The sequence below is a fragment of the Trachinotus anak genome, unplaced genomic scaffold, assembly GCF_046630095.1.
Source record: "Trachinotus anak isolate AG129_WGS33_773 ecotype Australia unplaced genomic scaffold, CSIRO_AGI_Tana_v1 ptg000003l, whole genome shotgun sequence".
NCBI classification, from domain to species: domain Eukaryota; kingdom Metazoa; phylum Chordata; class Actinopteri; order Carangiformes; family Carangidae; genus Trachinotus; species Trachinotus anak.
In genome coordinates this window covers 21492716-21509236 of record NW_027273854.1, presented here as the reverse complement: position 1 = coordinate 21509236, position 16521 = coordinate 21492716, and the positions used below count along the sequence as shown (strand labels likewise).

The following is a 16521-nucleotide window of genomic DNA, read 5'->3' as shown; positions in this document are numbered from 1 at the left end:
CAACTGTTAAAAGCTAAGTTAAAAAAAATAAAAAAAAGGTTCATGTTGTCAAGGTTGCTAGGCGTCTGTGATGCAACAGTACAGTTAGTAAAGCAAAACGGAAATCCTCTATAGGCGGCTTTCACAGTCTTTGACGACTACAAAGGCCCCTGAATTGGGACAGAGCTTTAGTGACCAAGTTTACTAGCTAGCATGCAGTTAGCACATTTGGTAGGTGAGTGTCCTCTCCAAGCTAAAGCTGCTAATTTCGTTAGCTGAGAGAGCTTTTTCCTCTCTTCAGTAATGCTCTTCATTAAATGAAATGATGCACAGTCCTGGGAACGAATGCTATGGAGGAGCGAACTGCAAAGTACAGGGAAAATACAAAGAAGCTGAGGAAGCTATTTTAACTGACTAATGCTCATTCAGCTGGTGAGCATGTTAGCATTTAGCTCACCGACTACAGTAGCTACTGGGTAGTGAATACATCAATGAAACATTTTACTATGCCGCTTTTAATGCGGGATGGCTGTCCATGCGCACACACACACACACACACACACACCATTTTCACAACACGTCCTTCAAAACTGAGGGAAGACGGTGAGGACCTTTAAATAGTCCACATGGGATTGAAACATCACTTACATGTCACTGAACTGTGGTCAGAGAATATATTTTGCATTGACATCGAGGTGATTTATAGCTACTAATACTTCAAACAGATTTGGTTTATTTGAACTTGTAGCCTGTTTTACGTCCCTTTCACATGACTCCTCTCATAAAGTCAGGGGCTTAAAAAGATGGAAAGAAAAAAGACCAGGCTTTTCTCAAAGCTGGAGTTGCACAAAAGAAAGAATTCAGTCCAATAGATCCCGTATAGCTGGTGCAGCGTGTGAGGGATTTTTGTATCGTGTGATTGAAGCTTTGCTGCCAAGCAGTGTGTGTACGGTTGCATGTGTTTAGTGTTGTGTGTGTGTGTGTGTTTAAAAAAGTGTGTATCTGGAGGACAGATGAAATATAGTTGGTTTTGTTTGAACAGTGTAGCCTGGATTGATTTGTGACTTTCTCTGCTTATAGCTGAAAGCTGCTTGGTAAAATCCATTTTAGTCTGTGACCACTTGAACAGGCTGGACAGCTTCACACATTGAGTACTTCATCATCTCCTTTAAGATGATTTATTGCAGCTCAGGTCCTGTCTGACATCTTTATTGTCAACATTTGGTGCAACTGTTAACATGAACATTTTCTTTTTTTCTTTTTTCTCACAGGGTGCAAACTTCCAAAGATATCATCATGAAGTGGGTGGCAAAATCGCATTAGTGTTTGTGTGCTGGTGTGTGTGTGTGTGTGTGTGTGTGTGTGTGTGTGTGTTTCAGTGTTAAAGCCCAACATGATCAGATCAGACGACAGTGAGGTCCACACTGTCTGCAGGAATTCTCTGAACCAAGGGGAAGATTTATGGGTACCAAGGGTGCAGGGGGATGATGGCTCCACTCAATGTCTTCGTTGTGCTGTGAACACGTGTGCTGTGGTATTGGGTGAAGGAGGTATATGGGGCGATACTCAATCCCCTCTGTAAAGGGATTAAAAGGGCAAAGCAGACACATGCACACGTAAGACGGGAGAGCATGTAAAACAGGCAAACACAATAAAATACTTTCACACATCAGAATTAAAAGCTTGTCTCTGCTCACTGTATTGGAGTAAGTAAATTCAAAGTAAACTCAAGTGGCTTTTTTTTTATTTTTTTGAATGGCAGGTTGTGTTTACTGTTTGAAGTGTCATCGACTTGATCTTATTACAGATTAGTTAGCACTTTAACAGATCCAGAAGTTTGCAATGTTAGACTTTTTCAGTATAGAAGCAACATAGATTTAACTGTCAGGATGATTGAAACAGTTGTTTGTGTTTCTTTCCTTGTGCCGCTAATGCAGGTCACACTATGTGTTACAGCATTTATTAAAATGTGTTTGTTATATTCTCCCAACAGAATATGCAGAGCGTCAGGTTGACAACATCACAGAAAAAACTAAATTTTGTTAAGATAAATTCCAAAATATGTTTGCAACTACATATCAACAGGGGCACTGTCAGACAATTTATATAAAAACAAGAATCATACTGTTGTGTTGCATCTGTCTTACCACTGTGTTTCTTTCATCCTGACAACGGACCGCTTCAGTTCAAGTCATATTTTATCAAAAGTGTTCCACATTTGTGCAAAATAACATATGGTATCAATAGACCACAAATGTGAGTGTTGTCTATCTGTAATGTGATGTTTATCTGGAAACTGTTTCATTTATCTCTGCTCTCTAAAGAAATGACTGTATAGACAAAAAGTGTGAGTCAATATCACATAAATTGTCAGTTGTCATGATCAAGATGTAAAGCTGCAGTAACCTCTAAGTTTGCACAGCTTGTACAGTGCCTCTGTGCAAGATCTGACTTGAACTTACATCACGTCACCTTCTCTTTCCTTCTCGATGCTCGAGTGTGACACTGTCAAATAAAGCCAATAACAATAGAGTTTTTATCATTTAAAAAATAGAAATCAGTTTGACTGCCAGATGGTTTCACATCTTGGAAGGCAAAGACAAAAAAGATAAGAGGTTTTCTCTTTCGTTCCTATTTTTCTTGGCTCATCATTCAGTTGGACAGGCAACAATAAGCCTGGACACTGGAGCCTTTGGGAAAAGCTATCCTCATAATTGGCATATCTTTGGTCATTTTCATAGCCAAGTTCACCATTTTTTCCCACACACACACACACACAAATGAAAAGGATTCCATCTCTAAATCCTAAAGTTAATGAACTGCCATAGTTGAACATTAATCATTTTCTCACCAGCTGAAGAGAGTTGGAAATGTTCCTGAGTTATCCTCTAAACAATGTTAAATTATTGTACCAACATCCAGAGCTTGTCAGAACCTGTATGCCCTTTATTACAATCATTTTTTAAGATCACAGTGTCAGAATGAAGGGTGGATACACCTACTGGTTTCAGTAAGAGGCAAAGCAAGGTAAGGGGAGGGTTTTTTTAAGATGTTCCACAGAAGTTTATCGGTCTCAAATTCTCATGACTCCAGCTGTTAGAGCTGTCAACTGTGCGTGCAAATTCTCGTGTGTGTGTGTGTGTGTTTATATGTGCCTACGTGAGTGGATACATGGTGACATTCAGGTTTGCATAAGGGGCTGAGTGGGCAGGTGACCTGGATTTCCCATCATAGGACACTCATCCCCAGGAAGGAGAAAGGGAAGCTGCTGTGGGCTCGTCAGCACAGATACCCATCACTGATCATCAGCACTGTGACACGCTGTAACCACCCCAAACACACATCAAGTGATTCTGTTGGCAAGCACATTGGCCACCTGTGGTGAAAGTTCACATGCTATTTGGAGAGCATGGTTTTCCACTGTCAGAAATAATGTCTGCACAAACACATGCTAAAAAAAAAACAAAAAAAAAAAAACATTGACAGGCTGGAAAGTTGAAGAAAAGTCTGTTACCAGCGTTAGCTAGCTAGCTTTAGCGACCACAGCTAGGCACAGTGAGCCTGTTGATCCTCATCCATCCAAACTTAGCTTCTCCAAAACCAAAAATATAAAAGCACAAGTTTAAGGAATGAATGAATGTGTTTGTCCGCTCTAACATAAGCAGCAATTGTTAGCATGCTAACTAGCTACTGTGTTACATCCACTGTAGAGGGTTTCTCTACAGTCTGGCAGCTAGCGGTGCTAATCTTTGACGGCATTGACTGCAGGTTAATGCTAGCAGCTCAGTCCTGCTGCACTTGAATGAGGGAAGTTTGCACTCCAGCAACGCTAGTCAAATGTGTTTTGCTACTTTATATAATTTTACGCTACGCTACGTTACATACTGTTTAAAAACACAAACAATAAAGCATAAAGCTAATCTCTGCCTTGTAATGTAGCTCCAGCAGCTAAGCAGGGTTAACAGTCTGATTTTACTTTTTCCTTATCACACTTATGATATTTACAATGACTAGCCCCACGCTGGATTACAATAATAATAATTCATTTTAAAAGGAGTCAGCTGGAAACATGAAAAATACAGAGACCAGCCCATGAAGCTAAGGTTGTCTTAATTAGCTGATGTCAGCTATATTGCTGATCAAATGTGCTTGTGCTTGTTGTCCAGCAAACTCACTAATCCTGGCTGGATATGAGAAGCCTGCTTTTGTGTATCTCTGTCAGACCCATTTTTTCAAGACGTATTACAAATTCAAGTGGTAAATCTGCTACCATTGCAGCATTGTTGTGTCATCCAAAAATAGAAAGACTGATAGGCATTTAAAAGTAGCAACTTAGAAAATGGTCAGTTACTAAGTAAACTGCATTAAATACAGCATCACTTTGTGGCCCTGATATTACAATTTAAACTAAAGTGACTTGAATTGAAACTTGAAGTTTCCTTTACGTGAGAACAGAGTACACTTACCTACATTAGTCTGTCAGCAAGATGCCATTAGCCTCAACAATTGATCTGGAACAATATGGGCCAGTCTGCATGAGTTACATGTTTCATTGTCCGTGTGATGTGCACACCCTGCCATGGAAGATAAGTTTAGCGCGGTACTCTGTGTCTGGGCTTGCATTAATGTGTCACAAAGCAGAATGAAAAACTGGAACCACCTGCTATCTGTCATGCTGCACTGCCTACATGTTTCTAGAGAAAACAGTCTGACTCCAACAAAAATATATGCGCAAGAGATTAGCTGTGTAACCAGTCACCAGTAGACTGGCACGGCTTCAACCACAAATGAAACAAATAAAAACTATAATGTGTCTAAATCAATCCACTCTCCATCTGTGTTTTAGTGGCTTCCTGTTTGAGGGGGTCAGAAAGGTCATGGGATGGCAGCAGGGACAGTGAGCTTCCAAAACATGTGGAAGCTGAAAGAGACCAGGTGGGCTTTCTGATGGCATGCCAGTGGAGGAATCTGTGTCCGTCAGCGTTGAACTTGTCCGGTGGGAATCACCCCTGGAATGTGTTTAGCATCACAGCTGAGGGCGTGGGGATCAGGTGGCTGAGCGGGACTGGTGTGTGTTGGTGTGTCTGTGGCTGTGTAAAACTTTAGCAAAACTTTGCCTGCCTGATTTATCTTGCAGCACACTTTGTATACTAGTCTGCATGCAGACTGAGTATTTCTAAGAATGTTGGAGTTCATTTTAGATATAAAGACTTAAATATGTTTTAAACTGGTCATTTTGGTTGATATAAAACGTCACACACATTATTCTTATTATTTTGAAATAAAAACTATATTTACCTTATTGATTACTTTAACTTTTATTTTTCAAAGGAGGTCATTCATGTACTTCACGGCATGATTATTATTATTTTTTTAATAAAGTTTAAAATAGAAATAAAATAAGATCAAATAAAGTTGCTCATTCTACTAGAAATGCCCTCCTGCGCAAATGTGCACATGTGTCTCTCCGTCACTGGGGTGTTGATGGATTATGAAGGGGCCCATGTTGGGAGAACACCAAGCTCTCAATGTTGCAGTCTGACCTCTAAATACACACCCGAGCACCTGGGGGTCATGACCCCAGGGTGTCCTGGGACCAGTTGCTACATGGGCCCTCTCTACTCTCGAGAGAGCAGCGGGGTCAAAGCATGTGACTGAACCACTTGCTTCAGATGCCAGGGAATAATTTACTGCGGTCCTTTTGTGCCACACCAACAGCTCTGACAAATGTTACACCTCCCTACTGAGAACGATAGTTGTGTGTGTGTGTGTGTGTGTGTGTGTGTGTGTGTGTGTGTGTGTGTGTGTGTGAATATCTTGTTCAGTGTGTAAATTTGGAAAATTCTGCAGCTCCTTGGAAAATTGTGTATGGTGAGAAAGTGGAGAAGTTTGGTTGTCCCAAGTTTCAGTATAAGCAAACCATCTTACAGTGGTGTTTTTAAGGATTACCAAAACCAGGTGGTCTGTTCCAGCTGAACTCTAAGATTTCTTGCATCCAGGCTTGGAAAAGCCTCATGAAAGAAAGTGTGTGGCTGCAGCTCTACTGGGTGTGTTTATACACTGGATTCAAGAGTGTCACTGCCCACGCTCACGACCATCTGCCTGCGTACGTCACGCAACCTTGCGACTCATATCTTGTCTTTTTATTCCATTTCTCAGGAGGTCCTGGTCTAAACAAACTCTCTTTATATCGCATGCCGTTTCCTGTAAAATGCCGCTGTGTCAGTTTTCGACAGGCTGTAACCTGCTGTCAAAGCACTGCCAGTCAAGATGATGTCGGTGGAAGATTAGCATCCCATTTGAGTCTGCAGGAGGGAGAAAACAGGAAGTCGCAAGGGCTTGAACAGAGCTCTGATATGTCATACATGAACCTGCATCGTTGCATTCAGACTGAAATTGTGTCATCTTATCTCTTTCCATCAACCACTAGGGTCTGTGAAGCCAGGCAGGAGAAAACTGGCAAACTCTCCCCTGTAGCTCCTCATTACACCCCTGCCAGCACCCTGACAGTCAGTCAACATGGTACTCACACTGCTTTAAAACAATACATCTGCATTCCTTCCATCCTCAGGCCCTATCTGACAGCAGCTCAAGGCTGAACACGACACTGCAAACAAACCACTGCTGTCAGTCTCAATACCAAATAATGTAGGAAATTTCTGCCGTGTGTTCCACAGGCATTTGGCACAAAGTGCACAGAAAAATACTCACTGAGGTCAGCAGAGCACTGGTGTATTCTGACACTCTGACCAAAGTGCAGTGTGTTTCTGTGTCATTCAGTTCGCTTGACAGCATCATTATGACTAAGAGGGTTGTCTCACCTGACAAATCCCAAACTGGACCCTACATGTACAAAGGCAGGTAAGTGAGTATATAAAAGTCTTGAGTCAGTTCTATTTTATCAAGCTTATAAATGTAATTACAAGTTTCTCTGGAAAGTCATTATTGGTGTAAGAGCTCCCTCTATTGGAAAGTCAAGGAATTCTTTAAATCTCCATATCAGTAAAACCCAACATTGACCAGAGGCTGGAGAGTATTTCGTTAAGCTCTGAGCAAATAAGCACACATTAATGAGAAGTGTAACTGTTAATTTTATTAAAGTTTTATCCTTAACTAGTTAAACATAACTGTGTGATCATCATCCTGCTGTCAGTTGTTTGTACCCGTACATTAAAAGCTGTTTATCCTCCTTCTTTATCAATATAATCTATTGGATTTTTCTTTATCCAGAATTATAAACTTATTATTCAGCACATCAACATATTCATGTGTTCAACTAAAATAATTGCTGATCTCGGCCTGTGTTTTCTTGTTATGTGTTGCAAATCTCACAAAGTGCGATGGGACTCAAACTGTAAAGTTTCAGGGGTTTAATTTTAACAAAGTTTACCTATAAAACTTTCAAAGTCATTTTCACGGACATAATTTAATCATTAATCATTGTCTCAATGTAAAACTGATAAACTATGTTTGTTAGTTTTAACCTGAACTGCTCATCAGCAGACAGTTTGACCTAATTAGGTTTAATTAACTCTCTGTTTTATTTGGGTGTGCCAGTAAGCCATGACAGTGAGCCAGCACGCCTCAAACCAGAGCCTGAAACTTACACATTTAGTGCTGTTGATTACACCTGAGCTTTTCCTGGTTTGATGTATTATAATGTCTGCTATGAAAGAGGTCTGCTGTAGCCTATATGCAATGGCCTTTTCTCTATGAAATACATCTCATCTTCAGGTCTGACCTCAGCTATAAAACAGCACTTGTACTTTAACTTAATACAATTTAATAAATCGTATCAACTGAGTGAGTTAAGGTTGTTGATAAATGTTGTTAGCATACACCCCAGCAAGTACTGAATTCAGGTGGACTCTCCAGAGGTGCTGTTTCAAGTACAAAGCAGGTTATAGTTTTCAGCTGAATTAACTTCACAGTTTATCAGACTTTGAATGGATAAACTGCTATCCATGTTTATTATTTCTTTTATTCCTGTTGAACTCTGGAGTTCACCCTTAAATTCCACCTAAACTGTAAAGTTTTTGACAAAAATTAAAACTTCCTAACGTTACTATTTTTTTTATTTTTTTTAATTAGTATATTTAACAGGAGCAGTGGACATTAATAAACACTGTTGAATGCATTTTTGAATGAATTATATCCAGTCAGCTAATCTGATTGAGAAATGTTCTTATTATGTCCCAGCATGCACTAGGCCTGCTTTCAGCTGAATTCTCCACAAGTGCTGCTTCATGTAGTGTACAAGGTAGTTTATACTTTTCAGTTGAACCAATGTCAGATAGTGTGACAGATTTTTACTAACATAAATAAAATGAGTCTAAATCAGGCGAAAGTGCTAGACATTTTAGATGTGCTTTGGTTTTCACCTGTTAATCCCTTGAATTCACTCTTAAATTCCACCAAAACTTTAAAGTTTTGACTAAAATTGAAACTTCATGCATTATTTTGTTTATCTATTTTGTTGGTATATTTTTTCATGTTGTCCCTGGAGTCACCCTAAAAAAGAATATTATTATCACATATATATTCACATCATTTCCTGTAATTCCTGTAACATGATGCTACCACTAAATGAAACATTCAAATGCAAGACACCTTGTTTATTAAAGCTGCATTTCATCAAGTGGAAACTCATTACAATTTTGAATCTCAATGACTGAACAATGTTTGGATGAAAAGAGTTTTTTTTTTTACCCATACAGAGATGCTGTATATGACATATATGTCACTATATCGAGAGTGATGTGGCCACATATGTCACTTATGTTATTATCATGTACATACATCCTCTGGATACTGTATATGAAGATATACATTTATAACATTTAAGAAATACCCATAGTAAAATTAGTATCTGTACATATATTTAAAAATATCTATATGATAATTTTTTATGATATAACATGTTATGATATTAACTTTATATATGCAGGTTTTGTAAAACAACATCCATATGAAAATTCTATATGCTTAAATATGTTTTTCTTTATCGTTTCTAGTTGAATTTTAACATGTCTATCTTCCCATTCTGGGAAAGTGGTCTCAGACTTTTGGAAGCCACTGTATGCCATAAATAAAAATTCAATAGGCTATGTACAAATATTACATTTGCATATGGGCAAACAACTAAAATATGCCCAGTTAGCCAGTTTATGAGCTAATGCAGCTACAGGCTAACACAACAGTCCTACAAAAACTTCTACCTTCATAAAGGTTGCCATGTTTTTTTCTGTCCTGTTGCTGTTGAATGGTACATGTTTATACTGAGAGGTTGAAATAAACATGGCGTCTCACTTTGACACCACAAGATGTCGCCACACAGTCAGAGCGCCACTGTCCTGTGGCTGGTAGGACCTCGGATACAGATGTGTCAGTCCTCATAGACGGGTCCACACAGACAGACACTGAGTGAGGACAGGGTCCTCACAGGCACCGTGATACAGTCAGATACAGTCAACAGCTGGCACCAGTCTGCGTGTAACGGAGCCGTTTGTCTGCCCATAAATATTGTGTTAATGGCCAGTTCAGCTCGTGAAATTTACACATATATCCTGCCCTGAACTCCGTGTGTGTGTGTGTGTGTGTGTGTGTGTGTGTCCGTCAGACGTGTGTTTGGCCCAGCACCTCTGCGTTGTCTTACTTTGTTTCATGCTGTTATGATTCATGATACCTTAAATTACACGTTATATTATTGTCCACTGCACTGCCAAGACTTTAAGGGGATCAAGATGAGAGCGGGGGCATTATGTGAAAACAACCTCAGCTCTTTGAAGCCTCTTCAACTTCTCCCAATGAAAAACACACTCAGCTTTTTTTTTTTTTTTTTTTTTTATCACACTCTGAATCATGCGATCGGCTTCAAGTTTTCGCTGAGATAAGAAAACATTTCAACTGAAGTAGCCCGTAGCAGCTTCATCCAACCCCGTTCCTGACCTGCGCGGATGTAGGTTCATTTATCCTGAATGATCCACTGAGATCCCCCAGGCCTGTTCAGTTCCTGCCAAATGATGTTATTACACCAAGCCCTTGGTGGCTGCTCACTCTCCCACTTATTCATCTGCGATACAAAACAAATAACATCTCCACAATGGCCGTTTTTGTTAGATAGCGGATTTATTATTGTTCAAATGTGTGCGTAATGGGTCCTCTGGATCAAGAAAGGCTTTATTGATTTGAACGGTTCCATGTTTCGCCTGTTTTATAAAAAGAAAAGAAGAAAAACACCTTAAATTGAGCCCCGGATTTAATGTTGCATAGCTTTCATGACGGGAGGTCCTATAAAATTACCAGAAATAAAAATTGGAGGCCATATCTGCAAATGTAACATCGGGAAACATTCAGCACCAGCTGCATGTGCGCAGGGCAGTTTGGTCCAGTATCTTCAGCCGTCAGCTCAGGAAGTGTCCTGTCCGGAGCTGTTTGTCCCCAGAAATGACTCTTACACTTGGCTTTCCAGGTTTTGGTGTCGGATGATCTCGCCTTAGTGCCTTACCTTCAGCTTTTGTAGTGATTTGACGCTCCTGCTCTGGCCTTATTGAAACCACACAACGCGCAACGGGCCTGTTTCCAATCTGAAGACATGCGTGATGAATTTGGCAAATCATCTGCAGCTTTGCTGGTACCGTATAGCCCACCCAGTCCGGACCCAGTCCCCCTCTGCCTCGAGGTATCAATACGATTAGAGGCAGGAAATGTGGGAATCCCCAACAAAGGGCTCCATCATTAAACACAAACAACCAGAGGCCTCCCAACAATACCAAAAGCGCCCTCCTCTCCTCACTTCTCTTTTATGTCTGAGCAAGTGAAAATCTATTACTTTCATCCCAATATCACCATCCTGCTTTCAGTTGCCATTTATGAAAGCAGATAATCTGACGGGGTTATGGCGCACCGGACTTTGATAAGTCTGAGCTCAAGTGGAGAACAGAGAGTGTAGAGTTTCTGCCTGAGTAATCTCAGGTTATTCAGACTGCAGATTAAATATTATTTCTTCCCCATTTCACACATGGTGATATTTATCAATATGTCTCTCAGGGAAACTGAAGTATGAGTGCAAGGCACACAGTCTACCTCGTAACAGTTTTTTCAAAGGAGCCCCAATGCAGGGCGGGCAATAAATTATTATTTTCGCAGCAGCACAAAATCAGTCATTCCAGTTTTATCCTCTGTTGTACGTCTGAAAACATGTAATTGTGCGTCAAGTGTGTGCGTAAAGTGCGGCTGCAGCAGCCTTCCAGGGGGATTAAGGCTTTAGCCCCTACCTCACGTAGAGAAGTGTTTGGGGATTTTCCCCATCGGTGGTTAAATTCAGAACCCGGTGTCCCCAGAGAGTCTGTTGACTAAATAAGATCAAAATGTGTGTTTGTCATGTCTTTTATTATCACTTTCCACCGCTGCACACTTAGATCTTTATACATCTTTTCCCTTCTTTTTTTTTGGGGGGGGGGGGTGATCAATAGGGAAAAAAGAAACACATTTCAAGAATTGTTTACATTTCTTCAGGTAATTATATAATTTCTTCTTCATAAATCTTCTGGATCCTTCCTGGAAAATAAAAATAATAATAACAACAATAATAATAACTTATAGCTCAGGTGCTGCCTCCAAAAAAGTTGTGGACCAAATTTTCCAAATGATTATGAAGCTATTTTGACTTATATATATGGTCCAAGTGTAAAACATCGTCTTGCTACTTTATTTTATTCATACTGTTCAAACTGGACATTTTCACACGAATCTGAAATTAACCTGAATGTTTATTCCTCTCAAAAAAAAAAACCAAAAAAAAAAAAAAAAAACCCTTTGATTTCCTGTTCATTCGGATGTTTTGAGTGGACGCGTCCTCGTCCACTTGGCAGTGATGTGCTGATGATGAGAGTGCACTGGGAGGCTGGTATAGGCCTTCTTGGTACCATTTGCGTCGTTTCCATTGGTCAGGATCCTCTTCCTCGTGCCTCGTCGTGACATCACATCCACCCAACCCGCAGGAAAGCGACGGAGATTACAGATGATGCTGGACATCTCGGAGGACGCACACACTTTTACGCTTTACGCACGACCACTCGCTGACCGCTCTTTTGCGCTTTAAGGCACCAAAACAAAGGATATCAGCGCTGATGCTTTGCGGTTTGGAGAGTGTGTTTCCTGAGCAGTAGGAGGAGGATTGCGCTCGGATTGTTCACTGTTTTGTGAATGAAGATGAGCAGCGCGTAAACATTTGTTCGTCGCTTTCAAGAGAGCAGCTGTCACTGTCCCACCTGTTGGCAGGTGGTGTTGGCTTTACCCGCGGGCATCTACTATGACATTGGGTTTGGAAATCATGGAGGATATTGTTATCGACGTAGTAGGGGAAGGACTCAAAGATAACGGAGAGGATCAACTTTTACCTTCGGATGAGTCGCGGAGCGAGCAGGACCGCGGTACGGAGACTTCCAGCAGCCAGAGTAAAGACCGGGACACCTACAGCCCTGAGCCGGCGTGTGCCCCTTCTGCTAAAGCCAAAGGTCCAACATCGGTGAAGCCTCCATACTCATACATCGCTCTGATAACGATGGCCATACTGCAGAGTCCAAAGAAGCGGCTCACCCTCAGCGAGATCTGTGACTTTATCAGCCACCGCTTCGTTTATTACCGGGAGAAATTCCCCGCCTGGCAGAACTCTATCAGACACAATCTGTCGCTCAATGACTGCTTTGTAAAGATGCCCAGAGAGCCCGGGAACCCCGGGAAGGGCAACTACTGGACTCTGGATCCCAACTCCTCGGACATGTTTGAGAACGGGAGTTTTCTGCGGCGGAGGAAGCGCTTCAAGCGGCAGCATTTCCGCTTCGACCCGCTCAAGGAGCAGCACCTGGAGCCCAGCGGACTGCACGGCTTCCCGCACGGCGCCTACGGGCTCGGCGCAGCGGCTCTGCAGCTGCCCAGTCTGGAGCTTTACCCCTACCTCCATCACCACGCACCTTCACCGTGCGGCCCCGCCACCATCCCACCTGTCAGCAGCATCCTGCCGGCTCTGTCCAGCTTCTTCTCCCGCAGCGCCCTCACAGCCAAAGCTTTCCTCCAGTCGCAGCCCGGCATCGATGCCTTCTCCCCGGCCCAGTGCACCGCGTACTCCTCCCCTCTGACCTCCGGCGCTGCCTACGCCTCCCCTGCGCTCTTCCACCCGGCGGCGGCGGCTCCGCACTTCCTCAGTTTACACCAGGAGTATCAGAAACTACAGACTCAGCGTGGCACCGTGGACCTGGCCAAACACATCAACACTGCTAATAATGAGTAATCACGTTAAAGACACTTTGAACTCGTGTTTTCTCAGGTAACAGAGACAATCTCAGCAGAAGCTCACAGTGTCTCCAGCGGTGGAGATTGGATGGATCTGTTTTAAGGAATGTTGTAGATATGTTAGAAACTCTCCCTCCTTCCTTCCCGTTATGGCCAAAAAAAAAAAAAAAAAAAAAAAATCTTTTAGCAGGCGGCTTTTTAAAATTTGATCTTGAATTACCATCTTTTGTTTAAATATTTAAATGACGAGTTTCCTTTACTTTTTTCTGGAAAGAAATAAAAGTGAATATTTAAACTTTGCGTTCAGTTTTATTTTCTACAGATCCATGTGGCAGCGTGAAGATTTTTATTTAGCTTATGGATGACCTTGAAATAATAACAATCATTTAAATAATAGCAGAGTTTAGGTTTAAAGCTGCACTCTTTGTTCCCATGCCCTGTGATTTGTTCCTTTAAATGTCAGTTTCTGGGTTTTGACTCTTGCGCTGATTGAACACCAGACCCTGATTCGTAACGATGACGGTTAAATAAAAAATAATTTGTTGCACGAAACAGACAAAGAAAGTGAATTAAAACAAAGGTGAAGAATAAATTTGCTATTAAAATCGGCTGAGCTTCTGTTACAGAGCTGAAGATGTGCGTCAGTTCTGCATAAAATAATCATAAAGTCTAAATAAATATTACACACATTTAAAATATACTTTGCTCGGTATATTTTAGCATAGTCAGTAATTTGTGTAATTTTGTTTTATTAGTTAGGCAATTTAATATATTGTGACAATAAAATAAATCTGCTTGTGTTTTAAAAAATGAGGGAAAAAGCAACATTTTGCACCGTGAGTCCTGGTGCGGAGGCTCCAGGCTTATTAACACCTCTATTAACGCGTGTAGTTATAAACAAACAGGGATAATAACAGTTTCCATTATCAACATCTGTCTGCAGCTGGTGAATTTCAGACTAAAAGAACCTTTTAGCTGTAAAGCGCACAGGTCTGACAAGTGTGTGTGTGTGTGTGTGTGTTGTTCATGGCTATAACACTGAAAATATACATGCATATAATTGCCCTATTTTGCAGGGCCACACACACAGACACACACAGACACATCTTGTCGGCCTGTTCCCGCGAGAAAATCTGTACAACACATTTTCAAGTGAGATGAGTTGAGTCATGAAGCCGCTTTCTGTCCATGAAGCTCCCAACAAAGCAGCCCTGCAGGTGGATCACTGCTTCTTTTCATGATTATTATTATTATTATCATTACTATTATTATAAAGAGGAAGTTCAGTCTAAAATGTGTTGACCTTTTTTCTAATTATGTTTTATTGTCTTTAAAATGTCCTAAAAGCCTTACTTGAGCCCTAAATTCTGAATTTTAACTTCCCAGTTTGAAAATGACCTTAAATACCTTTTGTCTTATGTGGTGAATTTTGGCAACAATTAGAAATTCACTTTATTTTTTTTATTTTTTAAAAAAAAGAATCCAACAGTTCAGTTTCACAATCATAAAATTTTTATGTGGAAGTAATATTTTACAGTCTGACTGCTAACAGGTTGTTTGCTCTGTTTACAGACTGCTGTATTCATGTAAAACTGGTGTTTTGGCTGCATCAGACTCCACACGATTAAATCAGCATCATGATCTATAACTGAAACCTAAAGGAACAAGTTCACCTCTTTGCTGGAGCACACGTGGTGTGATTAAGACGCGGGCAGGGTGAATCAGTGAGTGTATATACTGAGATCAGTGATCAGTAAATCTATCCCAAAACTTTCCACCCGTTCCTCCATGCTACTAATTCACATTATCTGATTTATTTTTCCTTTCTTTTTCAGTTAAGTGAAGGCAGCGCTGCTCTGCAGTGAGAATGACAGTAGTAAAATAATTCTAGGTTTCAGAGCATGGAAGTATTTATTTAATTCTATTCTGAGTCTGGTTTAGATGGATTACCATGCTGAAGCTCTTGGACGGGGCTGATGGATCACACCGCACGCTCAGTCCTTTAGCAGGCTTTGGCACCCAGTGAGGGACTGAAACAAATAAAAAGATTGTTACCTGATGGCGAGCTGTTAGGTTGCCCACTCCTGAGAGACAGAGGAGCTCACTTTCTCATTGATCCTCCTCTGTTTTTTTTTTTTTTTTTTCTTCTTTCTTCCATTCAGGAAATTTTTACAAACTTGCCCCATTTTTGATGTTTAGATTTAATTCAATCTGTTTGGGGTTTTCTCTTTTTTTGCCACAACCAAATGTCTAATATTTATACTGCTAATCTTAAACAGTGCGGCAGGAGCTGCGGTTACACTGATCCAACATGAGATTCATATCACACACCACAGTCTCTCTGCTATTAGAACTTATCTGATTGGAAAGCCAAATATACAGCTGAGGATATATTTTTTTTCTTTAGTGCTTCAAAAGTCAACGTTAAGGTGCAGGATAGACTCATGAAATGTTCCTGCAGGTCATATCTATCAGGCAACAAGTCATGATGCACCTTCTGCACAATCACACACACACACACACACACACACACACACACACACACACACAGGATGTCTGACTTTAGTGCAGTTTAACATGGTTGAACATGACGATCAGGTAAAACTGAGGAAATCTTTGTCATTATGATGAGCTCGTTCTGTTGTGGGAGGCCAAGAAAAGAGAAACTGAAGCAGACAAACACTGATTGGCAGCCAGGGAGGGGGTGGGGGGGGGGCATCAGGGTGTTTTTTTTTTTTTTTTTTTAAGAGGGGGGAGGGGGGGGGGGGGCTGGTGCACCTGATAAAATAAGCAAGTCAGACACTCCAGGCTTATGTGCATATATGTGTGTGTGTGTGTGTAGCTGTGAGTGCACATCAGTTTTCCACCGTGAAGGAGGTAAAAGGTGCCAGTACACTGCTGAAACTCTTTTTACTTCCCTTTTTCCTTTGTGCGTCATTGAATATGACATGGTTTATGAAATCTTCACTTGTATTATGAGGAAAAGGCTCTTTTTTAATCATTAACAGCAAGATTTTCCTGTTTTTCACACTACATTTTCCCCTCTTTTTATTTTGTGAGACATGTCAAAGTTAAAAAATGTTATATAAGCTGCAAAGTCACTCAGAATCTGAAACAGGGGCAGTGCTTTGTCACCAGAGAACTTTACTCGGTGTCATATTAAGATGATTCATCACAGAAGTGGACGTGATGAATGTGCATTTATGTGACAACCTGTCAGTGGTGCGTGCCTTGTTACACCGCTGCAGG

The 16521-nt window shown here is 40.9% G+C and overlaps 1 protein-coding gene and 1 long non-coding RNA gene across 2 annotated transcripts; one reads left to right on the top strand and one right to left on the bottom strand.

The window, feature by feature from the left end:
- Positions 1 to 1414: 1414 nt before the first annotated feature.
- LOC139618514 (uncharacterized) lies at positions 1415 to 5754 on the bottom strand. The gene is made up of 3 exons (XR_011689742.1): positions 4446 to 5754; positions 2442 to 2484; positions 1415 to 1555 (listed from the first exon to the last, which is right to left on the bottom strand). It is a non-coding gene; the product is annotated as an uncharacterized lncRNA (long non-coding RNA).
- A 5753-nt stretch (positions 5755 to 11507) lies between these two features.
- foxd7 (forkhead box D7) lies at positions 11508 to 15287 on the top strand. Its single transcript, XM_071474489.1, has one exon. The coding sequence runs from the start codon at positions 12293 to 12295 to the stop codon at positions 13268 to 13270; it is 978 nt and encodes a 325-aa protein (XP_071330590.1). The 5' UTR covers positions 11508 to 12292; the 3' UTR covers positions 13271 to 15287.
- Positions 15288 to 16521: the final 1234 nt, after the last annotated feature.

What these genes read in the sequence shown, in the direction of transcription:
- foxd7 (XM_071474489.1), top strand. Translation starts at nt 12,293, where the DNA reads ATGACATTGGGTTTGGAAATCATGGAGGATATTGTTATCGACGTAGTA.